Source organism: Megalops cyprinoides, chromosome 15 (genome assembly GCF_013368585.1).
Source record: "Megalops cyprinoides isolate fMegCyp1 chromosome 15, fMegCyp1.pri, whole genome shotgun sequence".
NCBI classification, from domain to species: Eukaryota; Metazoa; Chordata; class Actinopteri; order Elopiformes; family Megalopidae; genus Megalops; species Megalops cyprinoides.
The window spans coordinates 28,658,756-28,679,814 of record NC_050597.1 but is presented as its reverse complement, the minus strand read 5'-3'; the positions used below and the strand labels follow the sequence as shown (position 1 = coordinate 28,679,814).

General features: G+C 43.1%; 1 protein-coding gene across 3 annotated transcripts in view; it reads left to right on the top strand.

Moving 5' to 3' along the window:
- Positions 1-21,059, top strand: part of zgc:171482 (zinc finger protein) — a 71,481-nt gene that overhangs the window by 37,540 nt on the left and 12,882 nt on the right. For all 3 annotated transcript variants that reach the window (XM_036547130.1, XM_036547131.1, XM_036547132.1), the window contains 2 exons: positions 7,472-7,714; positions 18,911-19,007. In XM_036547130.1, coding sequence (XP_036403023.1) covers positions 7,472-7,714; positions 18,911-19,007 — 340 coding nt within the window. The remainder of the gene's footprint in view (positions 1-7,471; positions 7,715-18,910; positions 19,008-21,059) is intronic.

Sequence of the window (21,059 nt, the reverse complement as noted above, 5' to 3'; positions counted from 1 at the left end):
AAAAAAAAACGGTGTAGACTGAGCTCGTGCTGAATCCCAAATCTGTCTAGGTTCAAAACACGACTTAGCTAAAATAATGGTCTCGTTTCTGCTTCATGCCTGACATTACAACACATAGATATTAGATTAAGTCTATTATGCTTACCATACGGAAATTTGAAATGGGTTAGCTAACGAGGTCTAGTCGCATTGTAACATTATATCCACTGTACTTTTAATTTTGATTTACCACTAAACTGCTTTGCCTGGGATTGCTTGTTCGAAGTGTTCTCTGAAAATTCTCTCGCTAACTTTATTTGGGGGCGTGCAAACCAGGCTGATACACGGTCAACTTAGGTTATGTTAACTAACAAGTTGAATCACATTTTAATTTTGTAGGCTATTTATGTTCAACTCACATATTATGGATGAGTGGATGGACACCGCTGTTGCTCCTCTGCTTCCGTCATCAAATGCTTTCATTTCAAGCTCCTCTTTCAAACCGCCTTGTGTAACGCAATCCGATATCAACAGTATTTAACTGTAATACGCATCGTCTACAGTCAGAACACAATTTGCCTGTAATTTTACAATATGTTACTGTGGAAAAATGCTGTCAGCTACTGTAATTATTTAGGACCCATGATGTGTTGCGATATACAGTTAAACTTTGTAAAGTGACAGAGCAAGAAGTTACTGTAAAATTTCACTGTAGAAATTACAGCAATTTGTTGCAGTGTACTTACAAACATTAATCATTGTAAGAGACAAGTTTTGGCAGTATAGCTATAGCTAACAATCTCTTGGATCGTTGGACTCAAAATGGACGATCGTTGGACTCAAAATAACATGTATTTGCACATATCGGCAATATCAACAAAAGAGTGGAAAGCAATACACAGGCAAGCAGAAAAGAGTACGAAGCAAATGTTTGTATTCTTTCGGTTTCGCGCCAGTCACATGATAGAAACGTCATCAACACGCCCACTCACTCGCAGTGGGCAGGACAATGACCTGCTCTATTCACACATGGAAGCAATTGGACATTACATGGACTTTGTACTAGGGAGCTGTCAGGGTAAAGTCTGTTTAATGTCCAGTCCAACTGCTTTGGACATTTGCGTTCTCACATACAGCTCTTCCGGGTAATGTCTAGATAAGTTCAGACCCAGGTGCAATGATTTTCTTCACTGGGTCTCCTGCTTCTCCACATCACTAGGGGTATGGGCACATCAAAGCCTTCAGCGGGATTTTACAAAGTAACATCAAGTACACATATTTCAATTTTAGTCTTCTTATTGCCCTTACCGTTCAGTGCATGGCTGCTTAAATCTTTCCTTGGATTAACAGGTCATGTAGTGTATCAGATCCAGAGCAGTGAGAATTACCCTTCTGAAGACCTTATGCTGTGCTAGGACATATCAAGTAGTCTTTATTTCCTGATTTTCCAAAAGCCAAAGAGGACAGATCACTGCTTGGACAACGTATCAAATAATTGGCACTTTTTGCCAGCAAAAAATCTGAAAATCAAAATATGCTTATTCATGTTTTCTGTCCCCAGCCCCATTTTATGAACTGCAATGCATAAAAATTGAATTAGAAATTTAATTAATATTTAGTTTCTGATCCCTGACTTTCTCACATACGCGGCCAGAATGAGGGTCACTTTAGCAGTGTTCAAGAGAGCATGTTAGCATCCTGCTAATGTAGCAGTAAATGTTATTAATTTGAGTTTGACTTTGAAAAGAAAGTTAATCTCGCAAAGCTCATTGGGCAACATTTGAACCTGGAAATATTACAGCAGAACTACCTCAATTAGAAATTCCCATAAGGATATTAAATGATTTTTTAATAATGGGAGAATGCACATGAGTTGAAAGTAAAGTAGAATATTTTTGGTGTCATGAGATACAACATCCCGTTCAAATACACTTTGAGCTTGACCTTGACTGTTTGTGTTTATTTAAAAAATCAATGTTTCATCAAAGCCATTAGATGATAGATCAATAATACAAATGGGATTATTGAATGTAATGTGACCAAAAAAAAGCAGCTGTGTTTCATGTACAACTGCAGCAAAAACCAGGTGGTGGGCTATGGAACAAGAAATCAGACACAAGTGGCAAGCTGTAAGCATGCATTGAACACAAACCTACATTTATTTAGTCATGTTAAGAGCACCATGGTTCATTTCATGTGTCCACAAACAGCTACCACCACAAGCAACAGACACACGATTACATCGCATTATTGTCATGTAGCAGGCACTCTTATCCGAAGAGACTTACAACACACATTTAATAAAGAGGCACGATACGTTGTACAAACAGAACAGGACTAACCACAAATGAACAAGTGTCAGCAGCAAACATAATGCATAGGCACCACAGGTGAGCTGAGATCGACATGTCAGTGCAATGCAGTATACCTGACAGAGGGACTATACCATTTCAAGCACAATGCTAACACATATCCTGAAGTAAAACATCCTTGTATGTTTTTAGACACAAGGGGAAGGGAAGGAAGCTTGGAGGAACCAGCGAAATGGCTGTAAGCGTGGATTATTTTGTGTGCTTTACAGTCTCATATTGGGGAATCAGTGACGACTCTCATATTGAAATGAGGAGATTTATTGAGAAATATGCCATTTAGTCCAAGAATATATTGCAAATACAATTGAAATATATGAATGTAAACCAGAAATATATATTGCATTATACCGAAACTGTAATGATTTACATATTTTAAATATTTTGATTGAACTAAAATGTGTTCTGTAAAATATTCTCACATCAATCAAGATATTCTCAATATATACATTTATTTGTATGGGGACTTACTGTCTGGCTTTTGGGGTAATCACACAGAGCATGATTCCAAAACGTTAGTCCGACTCCCCCCCAGTTCTGCAACAGCAGCCCCCTCTCTCGAGCGACGCGTGAGAGGTTCGCTCACAGTATGACTTTCCTGACTCATGACACACGTGCTCGGCTTAAGAGGAGAATCTGTCCCTGGCTTCTGCCCGCCACGGCCTCTGATGGAAAGTCTCAGGCTGTCTGCGATGTAGAGGAGCGTAAAAATGATTTTCGGCTCAGGATGTGCTGTTCCTCCCTGCCCGCGCTGCGCTGTATCTCACGGCGTGACACAGGGGGGGAACTTCAGCGGAGGCCTCGCGGCATGCCACTCATTCAGCGGGTGGAAGAGTTCAGTGATCAATGGTGAACTCGCATTTCTGTTTCACCCTTTAACGGCGCAATTAAACTCCTGCCAGGGACCTAACGCATGTTCCTAACAGGACTCCGCCTGAAAGGGTAATTGTAGAAAACACAGCGGATGTTGGCCTCCTGTTGTATCAGCAAGTGCCCTGGGTTCGTTTAATTAAGATTCATTAAAACTGTTAATTCTGCCCACTTTGCCGCGCAGGTTGACTTCCCTTTTCAACACTCTACACTCTTAAGCAATAATCATGTAAATTAGAGGATTGAGAAATCAGCAATCTTTTGGAGCGAAATTTACTTTGAAAATGCACTCTACCTCAAGCCCACTGTCTTCCAGATGCATTTTGAGATATTCGATGAAGGGGCAGAAGTTGTATTTCTGAGTATGCTGTTACATGGTGACCTTATTTGTATGATTCTACAGCTGTTAACAGCAGGTAAGCATTTCACTTGTACAACACTTCAAGACTGTAATTGAAAAGAACTGTATAAAAAACATATTATTATCATCATTAATGTTATTATTAAATGAATAAACTCAAATTATGGAATTAAACCTCTTTTAATTGCCGTGATGGGATGTTCCGCCCATAGTCCCACCCGGGGTACAGGACGGCTCACTCTGCCATTAATACCACAATATGTTGGTTCCCTAGATTTGCGGGTGGATTCTCTGAACTTAGGACAACATATTTAATAAGTGTGTATTACGGTTCACATATCACCCACTTATCTACCCACATTTTACCATGACATGGTAGTGAATGTCTGACAGACTCTTGATGACATTTCTGTATTGTATTAAATTACATTTTAGTACAATTGTCTCCCGATTTTACACAATATGATTACTGATTTAAAACTGTCACATATGGTTATTATTAATAAGATTTTCTTTCATACACATAACTTGTCCTTTTTAATGCCTAACTACATTTGAGCTCTTTTAAACTGCCATGCCTGAATATATATTAAGGTATTATAAAACCGATTCTCGAAATGATATATCTGGTCATTTCTACCCTAGTAAAACTGACACAGATAAAATATGAATTATGTTTCGTATTTGAATGATATGCTATAGCTACATTTACTGCAGGCTGTGCTAGTAGAGTATCAAAGTGATTATCATATTTAAAGTAGTTCTGTGCCTCCAACATAACAAGACATATTGATTTGCATGTAATCATATAATTGATCAATAATATGGACATTATGATACTGAATTTCGCAAAAGTGCAAATTTGCCTGCAGTCAATATCATTCAAGTCAAGGGCACATCGTAACACTCTCTGACCTTCAAACCAATGGGAAAAACAGAATGGGAATACAACATCCAAAGTAGTACATAAATGCGCTCTCTGGGGGTGATCTGTATAATGAAACGGGAATTTGATCTTTTCTTTCTGGATTTGTTTCATTTTACATTGCCCTCTTCACTGTCAAAGGAGTCATGTGATCACTCTGTTAGTGATTGGTCCTCTTCCTGAGGCTTGGAAGGTGTATTTGAAGGAGCATAGATCATGAACTTGGGAGTGTAAAGCATGAGCGGAAGTGGACCTCTGGATTGAGAATTGCACCGAAAGAGACTATAATTACATTAAGGCATCAGTTCAATCTAGCCACAATATAATCTAACCACAATGCTCTTGTTTTCCTATATAGGATATATCATTACTCTGCCAAGGCTGAAATATATGAACAAGTGCAGAAGTTCAAATTCATTCAAATTAAATGGTGAAGTACGTTGCAATTATCACAACTGTGCACACGGATACAGTATACTGTCTATATATGTACATAAATTGATAGATAGAATAGATAGATAAATATACATATATTTATAAACACACACAATTCAGAGACATAATCAGTCTCAACAGACTGAAAACTAACCACAGGATAACACTGACCCAACCTGCTAATAAATGAAAAAATAAGGACATTATCAAATTGTGAGAATATAGCCCGGCTTGATATGTGCTAAATGTGTACGCCTTTCCCTTGCATGAGCATGCGTATTTTTATCATTGTGAAATTCAAATTCAGAGAGAATAAAAGAGAAATTGTAAGTGGAGGCACTCAGGTTACGTGTGTTAGCCTTCTGCCCACATCAATCATCAGAGAGCTGCAGAGTTTCAATCTCTTACTGTAATTTCTCTTGGATGATGGTACTGTCAAAAGCAATGACAAGAAAAAAAAAGTCTCATAAGGTGTTGATACAATATACTTTGCATTATAAGAGATAGACCACTGGGAGCAATACACAGGAGGCGGGCTGTCATTCACTGGAGATTGGCGTTCTGTAGATCGGCAATGAACATCGAAGGCTGTGTGAGATGAGATACACCCACGCAGGCACAATGTTAGGGGCAAAACGGGCAACATTTCCCTGAACGTACATATGACTTCAGGTTCTCCTCTGGCCAGTCAGGGATTTTCAGCACTTTAGATATGCGTTTGAAAGCTTGCCATGAAATATGGTTTTGATGAAAATGTGTATTTTTAATATAGTTATTACCGCAGTAAACTCGTTATAGATGCCGTTTACTGAAGAGACCGTTTGCGTCTAAAAACACGATCTGAAGTCTTCAAACTGCATTGACACTTGCACCACTTCTGGGTAAAATGCTGTGTAAAATACGAATGCATGTGTTAATTACTGCAGAGCTACTGTCGCTGCAAGAGTTAAGATTAAAAAACGGGCAGACGGGTACTTCAGATTTGACCTTCATGGAACTTCATTCCAGAGCTCTCCACAGAAACGCCATTAGATGAACATTGATGGTGACAGTTATAGCTGTGTGCTGGGGAGGCCTTGGAGTGGTGTCGCACAGACTCGGTGCCCGAGTTACCTGAGCGACTGTCTGCCCCCCCCTTTCTTAAAGGCCCAGGGCAATCTCAGTCTCAGACTCGACGCTCTGCCTTGTCTCGAGCTGCAGGTCTCTTGGTGGAATGCACCTTCTTCCACCCAATTGTGCACAGAGTCACACAGAGCACTTCCCTCTCCCACAGAGCTGTCAGAGAGAGGCAACTTCACTGCTGCTCTCCTTCATCTTTCTGTTTCTCCACCCCGCCATCTCATCTCTCTCCTTCTCTCTATCTGTTTCTCCATCTCCCTCTCTCTATCTCCGTGTCTCCATCTCTCTCCGTCTCCATCTCTCCCTGTTTCTCTGTATCTCTCTCTCTTCCCCTTTTCTCCATATCCTTCTGTCTCCCTGTGTCTCCAGCTTCCTCTGTCTCTCTCTGTTTCACCATCTCCATCTTTCTCCTTCTCTTTATGAAACAATACAAATATTCTTTTATTGACACGACTCCCTCTGCCTTTCTCTGTGTCACTGTCTTCCTCCCTCTGTCTCATTCCACATTTACATGACATTACATTTAGTCATTTAGCACAAGCTGTTATCTAGAGTGACTTACAATGCAGGAGTACAAAGCTGTGAGGACAATGGGTCATATTGAGCACAAGTGTCCGCATGGGAACGTGTCAATCCTTCACACAGTGTTGCAATCACCAGTGCCACCGTACACTTACACACAGCAATAAAATAAGTGCAATTATTCAAACATATGATACGCTAATACAAAATTCTAAGCAATATGACAATAAGGGTAAAGATGTGTAGAAATTGGGCATGAAGGCCAAGACGCAGTCTGAAGAGATGCATCCCCAGTCTACGGTGGACAATGGCCCCTGACTCCCCTGCCCCGACCGCCGTAGGAAGCTCATTCCGCCACATTGGGGTCAGAACAGACAGCTGGGAGGGGTCAAAGAGCTCCTGCCAGCAAGAGCCACGCATGTTCCAAACAGCAAATGTAAGGTGGGAAAAAATTATTTAATCCCATCGCACCTTCACACCTTCCCCTCATAACGTTCGCACTTCCATGACGCGCATTCACACTTCCGTATCTGAACGTGGCGACATTGACGTGGTCAAGCTTGTTGCCAGAGCCCTTGTGCTCACCCTCTTTGCGACCCCCGTCCCCCAACACCCATTCACACGAGCCCACCGTTCAGTCAGAGAGTCTCCTGAGCTTCGCTGGCCTCTTTCTGACCCCCGGTCTGATGCAGTACATCACATCTCAGGCAGTTACTGTGTAAATGCACTTTCTGTGCAGAGCAGTTTGACTGAACACCCTCATGCCGTCACACATTTTCTTTAAAAACCTTGTAAACTATATCAGCACCAGTGGTGCCATTTCACAAGGAATTGATGCTGCTTTTCATACACCTGCTGAGATTGTAACACCATCCTTTTTTTTCTGTGTAGATTCCGCCCCGGGCATACCCCAGCCCAATGACCTGCCCCCGCCCCCGCCTCCTCCGCCGCCCCCCCTGTGGCCCCTGGCCAATAACGGCGAGGCGGGGAAGTACTGCTGCCTGTGCGGCGCCTGGTTCAACAACCCCCTGATGGCACAGCAGCACTACGAGGGCAAGAAGCACAAGAGGAACGCAGCGCGGGCGCGACTGCTGGAGCAGCTGGCGGGGAGCCTGGACGCCACCGAGGGCACAGGTCAGCATGGGGGCACACTGAAAGGGTGACACTCACAGGAGGGGTGACACTCACAGGAAGGGTGGCACTCACAGGAAGGGTGGCACTCACAGGAAGGGTGACACTCACAGGAAGGGTGGCACTCACAGGAAGGGTGACACTCACAGCAAGGGTGACAGTGACAGAATGACAGTGGTAGAAGCAACAAGATATAATCAAACTAAGATAAATATAAAACAGAAAGCTGATGTATGCAGATATATCAACAAGTAAATCGTTGTATTGTAGCTATTAGCTATAAGATAAAACTCTTTTTGCTGTGGAGAAGAGGAAGAGAGTTTTTTTTTAACCACTAAATTGAATGAATGGGATTCATTGCATTTAAAAACTGATGAACTTTAATTCTCCAAATTGCTCCAAGTCATTTGTGTAATGTTAGAGCTCCCAATACCAAAATCCTTGCCACCCATTTTGGCTTTTGAAATTTCAAGGATGAGACGAAAGCCCACTGTCTGAGACCAAAGATTACATAGCGGGATTATATGGAATACTGAGCTTGCTCAGGCATGGCCGAGCTGCCCCATTTGCCGCTTTGTTGGTAAGGATCAGAGTTTTGAAGGGTGATTGCTATGTAATGTGAGGCCATTATAATCAGACTAGGACATGGTGTTATGTGATCTGTTTAGTTCCATCAAAATCCTTGCAGCAAAGCATAGAATTGACAAAACAGAGTTTTAGCTGCCAGATGGAAAGGCTTTGTAATGACACTATTCAGAGAAGGCATGGAGGCAGTCTTCTGTGGCATCCTTGAAAGACAAGAAGCAAATTGTTAAAAACTGTTTTTTTACATCAGATTTTAGATGGAGTCTGATTTTATTCAAAATATATCTAACCTGTGCTTTCAAAGTAAAATAAAGCCCATCCACATTTTGGATGAACTGGGATTTGAAACCAAGAAGCATCACTTGGGTTTGGCAGCTTAGTAACAGGCAATTTGTTGTCAGCCAATGTCATAAGGTACATCATTAAATTTGCATTTAGTTTGGCAGAGCCTTTTCTGGTTTCACTGAGACGCAAAGATTCATATCACCTGCAGAGCAGCAGAAACTGATGTTGTGATTCTAAATAACCTTTATATTTTCTAAAGTTCTAAAAGTTCAAGTTCTAAAAGTTCAAAGTTTATTGTCATATGCACAGTAAAGAAACAAGTTCCCTGTACAATGAAATTCTTCCTTTGCCTTCCATTTATGAATGCCGTTAAGAGTAAAACACAAGAAAATACAAGAATTTAAGAAAGAAAATGTATAAAAAAGGTCGGAGAGTGTAAGGAAAAAAAATAAATAAAGGATATATACATTAAATGTGCAAAAAGGACATCAGTGCAGTGTAGGATGTGCAATGTTGATGCAATGTCAGTTCCATTCCATTGCACAGTTGGTTGCGGTGTGGGTGTGTATGTGTGAATGTATGCATGGGCTAGGCCGGGGAGGTGTGTATTTGTGTATTTGACCCATTCAAGAGTCTGATGGCTGTTGGATAGAAGCTGTTCCTTAGTCTGGTCTAGTTCTAACGTATAGACAGAAACTTGGTCAACAGGATACAGTGTATGTATACATTGACACAGTTCACAACTTTCACATGAACAATTCCTGTATTAAACTGAAATGTAATGAGAGGCGGTTTGATTTCTGTGCTATCTCTTAACCTGCAATGCTTAAATATCCAGCTGTATAAAAGGTTGAAATATGTAAGCATTTCAGTTCACCTAGGTCAAAAGCATTGGGAAGGCAGGTATGCCATCAGCCTGGTAATAGGTTAGTTAGCAGCGCATACCCTGTACCTGTGTAGCACTGACACTTGGGCCCTTTTTGGGCAGTCCCATAGAAATTACCACCATGACCTACCATGAGGTCCTATTTCTAAAAATAATTACTTCTGTATCATCTATAATTATTTCAGTTACAGTAATTAGCTATATTTTCACACAATAAATGGGCAAACTTGAAGCATTTACCTCTGCTTCCTCTTTCTCTTCTTCTCTATCGTAATTTTCCAGGGTAGCACTGTATAATAAACAAGCTAAACTACTCCTAGACCTCCTAGACCCAAGACAACATCACAGACCCTCAAAATCCTGCACCAATTGCAGTAAGTGTTTTGGTTGTAAACTGAATTTGGTTCATACAATACACAGAAAACTGAGTGTGTCCCTTGGCCTTGCACAAAATAAAAAGCATTCATAGCACCCCTCTGTTTTCAGCACACTAAGCCCTCAGGCAGCAGACCTGAAGAGGTTTTCACCAGGTAGAGCGTGGCCTTACGTGCACATTTGGAAGTGATGTAATCGTGAAGCACAGTCATGCCCTGCGTGCAGTGGGTATCATGACAGGAGTGGCTGCCTCCAAAACGAATTTGGCCAAACCGTGAGTCATACCGTGAGTCATATTGGTAGCTCAGAGGTTTTAAGTGGTGTCATTTCGAATGCGATCTTTTTTATTTGCACTTTGTGACCCAGATAAGTGAGTCCTCTAGTTTTCCTAAGGAAAGATACGCCTCATTCCCTCATGACACGGGGGGATTCAGGACAGGAAATATTGTGAGTTGAATAGTTGAGTAGCTACCAAAGGATGGCATGTAGTTTATAGTTAGGAAATGACCCAGTTAGGCCAGTTGAGGACCGATTTAGTGTTCGCTATCAGGATGTGGGCTTTCCACTCACCCCCAGAGGTGACGGCTGAATGTGGTGAGTGGTTGAAGCTGATGGCTGAGATCCAAAGAGTTGATGAAGGGAAAGGAAAAAAAACACGTCTGGTCACCTTCTCGCCTGAAGAAATCCTGAGGAAAGAAAGATAAATCATCAACAAGAAATCCACTGGATTTCGCAAGTCGTAAAGACAATGATGTGGGTCATTGGTAACTGTTCACAAAGCACATTTGCTGGACCCATCAAGGTATAGAGATGGTGTGGACAGCTTGCAGATTCATTCCTGGGAATACCGAAGGAATGTTTCAAAACCAAGTGTGTGCAGGCTCTTGGGTGCATGGGCTTATCGAATAAACATCCACAAAGCAGTGTAAGGTGGGGAAAAATATATTTAATCCCATCGCACCTTCACACCTTCCCCTCATAACATGAAACAGACAGTGCCAGTGGACATCCTCGGTGCGCTCCTCCCTCAGTGTCTGACTATGGTGACCAGGGAAAGGAGAGCTGGCCTTGATTATGTCAGGAGTGCGATATGCGCCACTGCAGCTCAGAGGCTGTGTACATAGTGGGAGCTATCACTTCAGTGCATGGAAGCAGCCCCAAGTGATACCTGCCCTCCTTTTGCTGCCCCAGCAGTACAGAGTGGGGTACTGTGGGGTGTGTGTGGGGGGGGGGGGGGGGGGGGGAATTTTCCCTGTCTGACATGCTTCACAGGAAACAGTAGAGCAGCAGACAGGGAGTTTTATTGATTTAGGAGTTTCCATCCGCCTTCTAAATGCATGGCACAGCTTGCTAGACAGCAGCAGGAATCAGAATGACCTGTGTAATACCCAAGTTTAGACAGCACACCGACACTTTCTGCTTGGACATGCTCTTCTGAATTGTTATCGCAACCAAAATCCCTAGTAGAATACTCCCAATCTCCAGTCTTCCCTGCAGATGCCAGGGATCAGTGTATCTGTTGGATGTGCCTCTCACAGCAGTTCCCCCCCTAGGGAGGCACACTGCGTCTCCCTCCCCCAGGTGTTCCCAGCCCTCCCTGAATTAGCGCTGTCCGTGAGAAAGCTCCGCGCTGCACCCCTGCAGGTACACACACAACACCTCATTCATCACCCCTCATCAAATCCCACATAGACCCAGGGGAAAAGGCTCCACTCCCACGCTCCCACAATCCAGTGCTCCCCCATAGCAGGAAAACCAACAGTCACAAGCACCTGGTCTTCGAGCTCAAGAGCTTACTGCTTATGGTCAGATCAGTAGACACTACAGTAGACATTGTAGACACTGCAGTTACTTTCAAAAATGGACTGTACCGCACTGAATTATTTATCTGCTTCTTACAGGTCCTTATCCAAAGTAAATATCATAGATCATATTTTATTTGCACATATGACATGTAATGCATTTTTACAGGTGGATATTTACTGAAGTGATTGAGGTTACTTATCTCGCTCAGCTGCACAGCACTGCATTGCCCAGCCAGGATTTTGACCAAAGGATTTGGAATGAGCTCAGTGCCTGTGCCACCAGACCTCGATGCCAGACTGCTAGAGTCTGGATGCATATTTCCAGACCAAATCAGCTAACATGCCTGGGTCCTGAGTGTTCTTGGCCTGTATTACAGACCATTCACCCAACACCAAAAATGCATCCAAATGGTTACAAGCTATTAATCTGGATGACCCGAAAGCAAAATGGAGACCGCAAAGTGAAAGCGTGTCCTTGTAATAGTGCATAATGTGCACATAATGGAGATGCTTTGTGGGGTGTAAAAGGATTTGGGGCGAGGCATTTTGCAGTGTTTAAAACTGCAGGCGTGCCATCTTTATTCAAAGCCAGAGCAGAGCTGGGCCACCTTTTCTTTTTCCATCTCCATTCCTATCTCTCTTTCTCTCTCCTTTTCTTTCTCTCTCTCTCACTTTGCCTCTCTCCCTCTTTCCCCTATCTGTCTCCCTCTCTCTCTTATACACGCATTCCCGCTCTCTCTTCCTCTCCCTCTCTGTCTCTCCCCCTCTCTTTCTCTCTCTCACACATTCCCTCTCTCTCCCTCAGCATGACAGAGGGCAAGCAGTTTTGCGCAACCTCGAAAAGGCATGGTCATGTGAAAAAAAGGAAAAGGAATGCCTCCCTGCCTGTCCAACCATCCCTCACTGTCACTGGCAGCACAGGGCGGTGACCCGCCCCTGCAAAGGACGAACTCATAGAAGACAAGCATAGAAGACAGTGCCGGAACACTCCGCAGCCTCCTTTGCCCCCTGGACCGCATGGGTTTATGGTCCGTGAACCGTCAGACAAACCCCCTCTTCCACGGCTCGTCTGCAGCCCCCTGATAAGCCGTGGTGTCATTTGGGTGTAAACAGCGATATTGTGGACTTAATGTAATGAAGGTCGTTTCATGCCGCGGAGATCAGGACAAGCGAAGAGCGCACATTGTAAAAACCCCAATAAGCTGCTAATAGGACCGGTTTTAATATTTATGCTCAATGAACTGACTTCTATGAATGTTATAAAATATTTATGAATGAATAAATTTGGGTCTCTGTGCGCTTTACATAAAGTGAGTCATCGTGATGCTTAAATCTAAACCAAAAGGACACCTGCTTCAACTCAGCCTATTATAAACTCAGCCTATTATAACACACACTGCACAGTGACCATGTGGTTAGACTAATAATTAAAAAAAGATGTGAATTTAATTAACACAGATAAATACACACAGGCAATCCTCTATTTACATTAGGGTTGTGATCGTGAAAAATGTGGTTTATCTTCAAACTATATCTACCTTTCACCTTTAACCACAGTACTTCATTGCACCTCCATTTATACATTTAACAGCTATACATCCAAGTAGCTAGCTGGAATAACTACATTCCTGGCTCTAATAATTGGCCAGTATAAGTTTTCAGTAGCTAGTTGGCTAGGGTGACCATACGTCCTCTTTTTCCCGGACGTGTCCTCTTTTTGGGATGCATTTTTTAGGTCCCACAAAGAGGACATGTCCGGGAAAAAGAGGACGTATGGTCACCCTATAGTTGGCTGACCAGCCTAGCCAGGTACGTTCTCTCCCCAATAAGACCTGATCATGTAGAATGTTACAAACCCAAGAATAAGAAGAATTTGTGGATGTCAAATGTGTTTAAAGGATATATGTGATAGACAGCCCACGGGACGCTGTTTACATTTATGAGAACAAACATTTGTCATGTTTGTCAAGGGTTTTACTCAGTGTTTAAACTGCTGGCCACAGGTAGGCGGTCTCTGTCTATAACGCAAAGACTCATGGGTCATTCGCTTTGCCCCCTTGTTCTGAAGTCCAGATATTTGCTGACTCCCTGGAAAGAGGGCACCTGAGGGTGTAACAGGCCCCCTCACCTAACTTGGCTTCACCTCCTACAGTATCATGGCATTCCTCAATATGGCGGCTGAGGTATCCGATGAGCATTGGAACAGGCCCAGATTCTGCTGCAAGTAGTCTTAGTGGGAAGCAGATTACAATCCTGAAAGTTGATGGCAATGTGACATTTTGACCCTTCCAATAAGCCCATCAAAGTAGATGACTCCAGGGCTGGTTCTGATCCACTGTCTGTTGCTAAGGGCATCAAGTTCCTTCATCACCATAGTTCACGAGCCAGCACTGGTTACAAGCTACCAATGTTTAGCTAACAGCAAGTGGCTGCCTAAAACGTATTATATAATCGAGGTTGTGACCTTAAACATGATTCTGCTGACTCAAAAGGAAACTGTTTCACTAGGCCAGTGAACAGTTTTGAGGGGAAACAAAACAAATTTCTTGCACCCCTTTGCCCCTAGTTGGTACATCGGAGGGCAAAAGGCTAGCATTGGAAATGTCCTTTGGTCCTGAGCATTCATGGTGCCAAATATGAATTTCATTTGCTTCTTATTCCTACCACATTTTGCTAGAGTGGAAAATGGTTACTTACGTGGGAAACCATTACCTTATTTGCCATTATCGTTGGAGCAAAAATCTGTTATCCAGGCATGTATAAACAGAGGACCACTGCACCTGTCGTGGGTGTGTTTTGTGAAATATTTCTTCTGGAATTTATTTAAGTCTGTGGAAGTATCATTATGATGTGTGAAAGCCTAGACGTGTAATTAACCTGAATTCTATTTTAGGAGAGATTATTTTGTCTCTGAAGACCCACAAAGAACTGAATCTAAATGATTTTGTCTCGTGTAGCCTCTGTATCTCTCTGATGAGCCTACAGTTAGCACAGCCCCCATCTCTCTGTGGCTTCTCTGCTGAGGAGTGTGTGTGTGTGTGTGTGTGTGTGTGTGTGTGTGTGTGTGTGTGTGTGTGTGTGTGTGTGTGTGTGTGTGTGTGTCAGTGTACCACAGTGGTTAAGGAGCTGGACTGGCAGTGTAGCATAGTGGTTAAGAAACCTTGTAACTGAAAGGTTGCCAGTTCGATTCCCCACTCAGGTACTCAGGGCAAGGTACTTAACCCAAAATTGCCTCAGTAAATATCCAGCTGTATAAATGGATAACATTGTAAAAAAAAAAAAAACTGTAATCCATGTAAGTCGCTCTGGAAAAGAGCGTCTGCTAAAATGCCAATAATGTGTGTTCAGAGTGTGCAAGTGTGTGTGTGTGTGTGTGTACATGCCTGTCTGTCTGTCTGTTTGTGTGAGTGTATGTATGTATGTGCGAGTGAGTGAGTGTGTGTGTGCATGTTAGTGAGTGTTTTTGTGCATGTCAGTGTGCGCACAATGTGGTTGTGTGTATGTTTGCATTTTCTGAGCATTTGTCTGAATATCTGCTTTATCGTTATCTCATTGTGATGGGTATGCCTCTCTGTCTGTCTGTCTGTCTGTTAGTACATTATCAGCACGTGACTGATAACATGACTGATAACATTTTCTGTGATCATCTCCACCCCATGGAGGTGTTTCCTGGGCTCTGGCTGCTTTGACATTGAGAGAGACACTCTGAGAACACTTTATGTATTCAGATGGTCTGCCTTCACTCTGGGGTGTCCACAGTTTCCTGGAATCAAATTAAACATAAAAGCCCTCCAGGATGAAGCCATGACAGGCCTCCCTGGGGGTGTAGGTCTTACTTACACCCCCCTCCCCGATTGTCCTACCTGCACAACCTGCAGGGGGGAGGGAGGAGGCGCATGGGCGGGGTCACTTGCTACACGGAACCCGAGAGTTGTACACCGTGTTCTTGTTCACTGCACAATGCATATTGAGCAGGGCATCTTATATTACAGACAGGATACATTCTGTCATGTACAGTGAACGAGGTCAAGCACACACACACGCGCATGTGTGCGCAGTCGAGTAAAGAGAGAAGTTTACTGTCCGTCTGAACTGTCAATCACAGCACGGTGATGTACGCGCATTAGTTAGAGAGCTGTATGCCCTTCTGTTCTGATGCAGCCTTTTGGCAAACGTCCCACACTGATTCAGTCTGTGTCCACGCAAACGGTGTTGTCATAGTGTATCAAAACCTTATTTGCTCTGCGCGGGAGGAAGAAATCGATAAATTGGAACACAGTGACTGTTGTATTCCTGACAGTACATGGCATTGTTCTGAACAAATTGCAGTAATTCATCCTCATCGTAATATATCAGATCAGACCTGTATAAATTTAGACACCCCTCACGCCCATATATCCGGTTTTCGAGTGTGATGACCGTGTTCTATGGGCATGCTCTAAATATCCGGCGGAGGAGAGGACGGAACACGCACACGCAATCTTTTCCCGGTTATCAGTTTTAACCTGTGCTGACATGCCAGTTTAAATCCAGAAGGAAACGCCCCCCATTTAACGGCTAGCATCCGAATGAGAACCACCTAGTACTCAAAGACCAGCGCTACCGCTTCACTTGCTGCAGCATCCATCACGGTGCGCGCTATCGCGGGTGCCCGTACACAAAAACTCCCACCGCGGCTTTTGGCATTTCAGCGCGTTTTAATTAAGGCGGATTAAAAATGACGGCGGTGTCATGGCAGATTGGTTTATTAACAACGCGCCGCGGCTGCCAGGGGTCCGGAGCTCCGAAATGCTCATCAAAAACAGCTTATTAAGAGAAACAAACACGCAGCGCGGCGATTAATCATCGGCCTGGGCGATCTCACGTGAATACGGAGAAGCGTGCTACGCGGCAGATTTTTAGAGCGGCCCTTTAATCTGCAGCGTGGCTGTCTTTTATCCGCACTCTGTGTTCCGACTACGTTTACAGAAAGGACACGGTTTTAATTAACACGCACTCATCAAGTGAAGGAGAAACAGAGGTAACGACGTTAAGAGCTTGCCTTGTCCTGATCGCGCTAAAAATTCTGTGAGAGGCTCTACCGCCAAGCCAAACATGCCTGTCGTGTCAGTGTTTGCGAGCCCTTGGAAGGTCATCGTTCCACACAAAGTTGTAAGTGCAGATTGAACTGAAATTCAAATTCAGAAGACTCATTGTAAATGCTACGTGAAATGGAGATGTATCTTTTGATATTGCTGCAGACCATTATACAACACAGTAGCATCCATTTATAATACTGCCGATAAAGTCTGTGATGAATCACCAGAACATCACTCATATGCATTGACACAGGGATTATTAGTTTTTTCCTTACATTTAGAATGGGTGAGGTGGGAAATGAAAGATATTTTGAAGAAGTTCTTTTAATTTTTGTCCAAACAGCGCTTCTAATGGACAACCTGATGGCAGTAGTTGAAATGGAGTCTGAAGTGGATTTGTGGCAAGATTTTCCCTTTTCACTACTTTGTGGGAGAGATCTGATAGCTGTTGCTCTTTGATATCACTTATTTTAAGTGCTTGGTTGACAGCTCTTTTTTGCAAAATCCAGATGCTAAATTAGAAGTTAGCACACTTTAAATAAGAGTTTTACAAACTTAGATTTTGATCTTTTTCCTGGCCTTCAAGCTTCTCAATTTCCTCACAGATATAATTAATGTTTTTAGCAAATGTTTGATTTCGTTCAGTGCAGTCCTGAGCTGTTTGAAACACAAAAACTGTTTTACATCTTGTCCCTCCATTGCGTGTGGTTCCAACAACTCATTTGACAAATTTGAAGGAAAATATAAATATGTATTTCAATATAAATATTCATTAAAATTTGGTGGTTGGATTTATGTGGGATTAATCATGTAGCTCCCTTGACAAGCCTGGCTGACAAATGCTTGGGAAGTAGAGATAAAGATTTTCCCAAGGGTTTAATTCTGTCAGAGAACAGCCCGATGTGCCCTTGCAAGCTAATAGCAATACACTTAGAGATATGATATGAAGGATATACAGGGGACATACAGAATTTTAATTTTATCACTACTTCTTAATCTGAAAACACGTGGTAATCGCAAGTGATCAGTAGTTTACCTTAAGATTTCCAGTTAGCACCTATACTTAAGTGGAGCTTAAGATGGGTTTGAAGTTTTCTGAATGTCAATAGGGTTTTTTAAGTGAACCTCAGGACAAGCATTTAGTTGGACATGCCAAGCACACATCACTTCAGTGTCACATTCAACATGGAATTCTCAAAAAATTCGCTCAAGCATTCTTAAAACAGCCTACGGGGCAATGACCAAAACGCGAATGTGTACCAGCTGTGTCAGACAAAGCCACAGAAACATTTTCTCATAGAAAAAGTATGTTGCTGACTCAGTTCTGATTCAATCAAATGTAGCTGTCTATTTATGAGTATTTTTTTCAGTTTTGTAAGTCTGATTCAATCAAATGTACAAGGCACTTTAAAAAATTGTATTGATGTGAAATCCTCATCCAGATAAAGGCACAGACTGAGTGTAATTTGGTGAACATAATTTCACTTGTTCCATCACTTTGACATATTGGAATACTCTGTGATGTTCAGAGATGCAAAGGAACTCATAGTGGAGCTGAATTACAAAATTGCTAACAACCAATTATCCTTTTTAAGTAGGCCAGAATTTTCCTTTTTATTTTTACAGCTGAGATACTCAGAGAATAAAAACCAAGGAATAGTTGTAATGGGTCAAACTTTATTTTATTTAAAAAAATAAGATGTATTTGGTGCAATGTGCTTCATTATTTCTAATTATTAGTCTTATTAGGACACATATCGTACCTAGTAGGTATAATCCTAACAAATATAACTTAACATGTAGAGTATATCTAATTTGTGCTTGAAAGTAGTGAAAGTGTGCACCAAGTAAATTAGTCTGTGCTTGTCAGACTTATACACAGTAAAATATATGTTTTTTGTACACGTACAAGTTCTTTTCTGATATGAAACCCTTTTAGCAACTAGTTTGGTGTGTGTTAGAGCTGTTACTCCGTTTCTCAGTTTCAGATGTGCGACATGAGTGATGATCCTATTTCGTTTGTGGTATATGGTTTTAGGTAGTGCACACATGCAAAAAATGTTTTGTGTTTTTCAGCAGGTCTGTTCAGGTTATGTGCAACAGTTTTTTTTTTTGGTGTGTGTCTGCAAATCTGCGCAGTAGTTATGTGTCCTGATGGTGTTTTCGTGTGTGCCTGTTTCTGCAGGTCTGCGCAGCAGTTACTCCTGCAGCGTGTGCAACGTGATTCTCAACTCAATCGAGCAGTACCACGCACACCTCCAGGGCTCCAAGCACCAAAACAAGTGAGTGACCGGGCTAACTTTCCCCTCCCCAGTCTCAGTCAGCCGCCCTCCAGCTTAAGTTAGTGATGCTCCTGTCTCAGTCCCACTAAAACTCCCCTTGTTCTCCCTGTGTTTGAGAGCAGTAAGACTTAATTAATCACTTACTGCCTCTCCACATAAGTGAGGTCAAGCCGCATGCAGTAACATCATCACCTTCTCCCTTAATCTCTGCTTCATCAGCTCATACGTGTTGCTGCAGAACGGGTTTCACAACTCACAGAATGCAGGATTCAGTTGCACTGACCGTCGCTGTTTCCTTTTTAACATAACGGAATCATTCATCCGGTCACATCTAACCTGTTCCAAGCATATAAAGTATTGCAAGTGCTGCAGTGGCCTGTGAACCCTGCCACCCTGCTGCTTCTGTGTATTCAGGATCTTAAAGCCCAGGGCAGTGGGCGCAGCTGTTTTCGCAGGTGCCGTCTGCGGGATCGTTGGACTGTGAGGGCTGTTTTGGCTGTGAGAGAAGATGGAGGGGGTGGAGAGAGGTCTTCCAATTTCACATAGTGCTCCGTGTGAGCTTGCAGCTGGCTGTACATGCGTTCCTACTATTCACCCCCTTCCCTGGCCATGAGGCTCCATCGGAGCAGACCCCAGACCGCTTAATCATTACCCAGGCCCTCCGATTCCTCCTTGCTACCGGCCTATTAATTAATAACCCTGGGCAGGCCAGGGGGAGACTGGGTTCATCTGAGATCCAAACACTCCGGTGTCCTAGTGCTCCCACCTGTGATTAATTTCAATTAGACGAGCGTTCCCCTTAATGAGAAATCGCTGTGAACAGGAGAGGAATATCGACGGAAGGAAACAGATAACAGCGTTGCCCTGGCAACGCACCAGCCACCACCATCCTAACGCTAATGTCCACCAGATTCAAGGGAGAGGGGCGTCTATTGTGGGGGGTAGAGGGTTCTTAAATTCGTTCCCTTCCAATGGAGGAATTGAAACCAAAGGCAAATTGACACCAGAGTCTGGTTGAAAATGCTACTTCATGCGTTTAACGCTTTAGTATCTGCACAGTATCTGTATTCACACAACAAGGAGCCAAACTCAGCCCAGCTTTAGATGCACGAACTTGCAACCTAGGGAAAGTCATGCCTCATGCTTGTGTCTCAATCCTGCATCCCATTGGCTAGTACCTTTGTGTTTCTACAGACAAAAACAGCTGCATAGCTCATCTTGCATAATTTGTATTTGCATATATTACAGTCCAGTTCCATGTCTGCAGCACCATTGCTTTTAATTGAATGAGTTGGAGTCACATAAATCAAGCACGCTCTGCACAACTTATCAATGTAAATTAGACTGCGCTATTTTACATTGATTGGGCAACATTTGTTGCTGTATGCACTGCATTGACAACACTGTTACAACAGAACACTTTGTACGTAGTAATACCTCATAAATGTTGTCAGCGTGTTTCTTCTTGCCAGGAAGAGGTTAGAATTACAAAAGCAAAGTCTGAAAAGGTGCAGCCTATGAACATGCAGCAAAGATGAGAACAGACGGCGGTTTGTTCCAACAGCCTCGATGGCGGTGCGAGATCGCGGGCTCTTGCGTGTGTTTGTTTGCCTTCAGAATGCCGTAACTCAGAAGACGCTGCTCAGCAGAGGGGAAAATTCGGGGGAGGATAGTAATGGCTGGCAGATTGTTTCCGTCCTGTAGAGCAGGGCCCCGGCGAGGACTTGATTACACTCGCAACAACTGAATTAATGGGATTCACCTGCTTGCTGTGCTGTCAGTGTGTGTGTGTGTGTGTGTGTGTGTGTGTGTGTGTGTGTGTGTTATACCTGCGTGTGTGTATGCATCTTTGTGTTTGTGTGTGTGTGTGTGTGTGTGTGTGTGTGTGTGTGTGTGTGAAGGCAGGATGAGGAGGGTCAGATTAGACCAGACCAGCGGACTCAGACAGTTTCACTGCTTCACTAAGGGACCGCAGCTACAGCAAGGTCTCCCCACCGCCTCTGTGTGTCCTTCATTAATGAAATATACGCACGTCGTCGAGGGCTGGGGGAG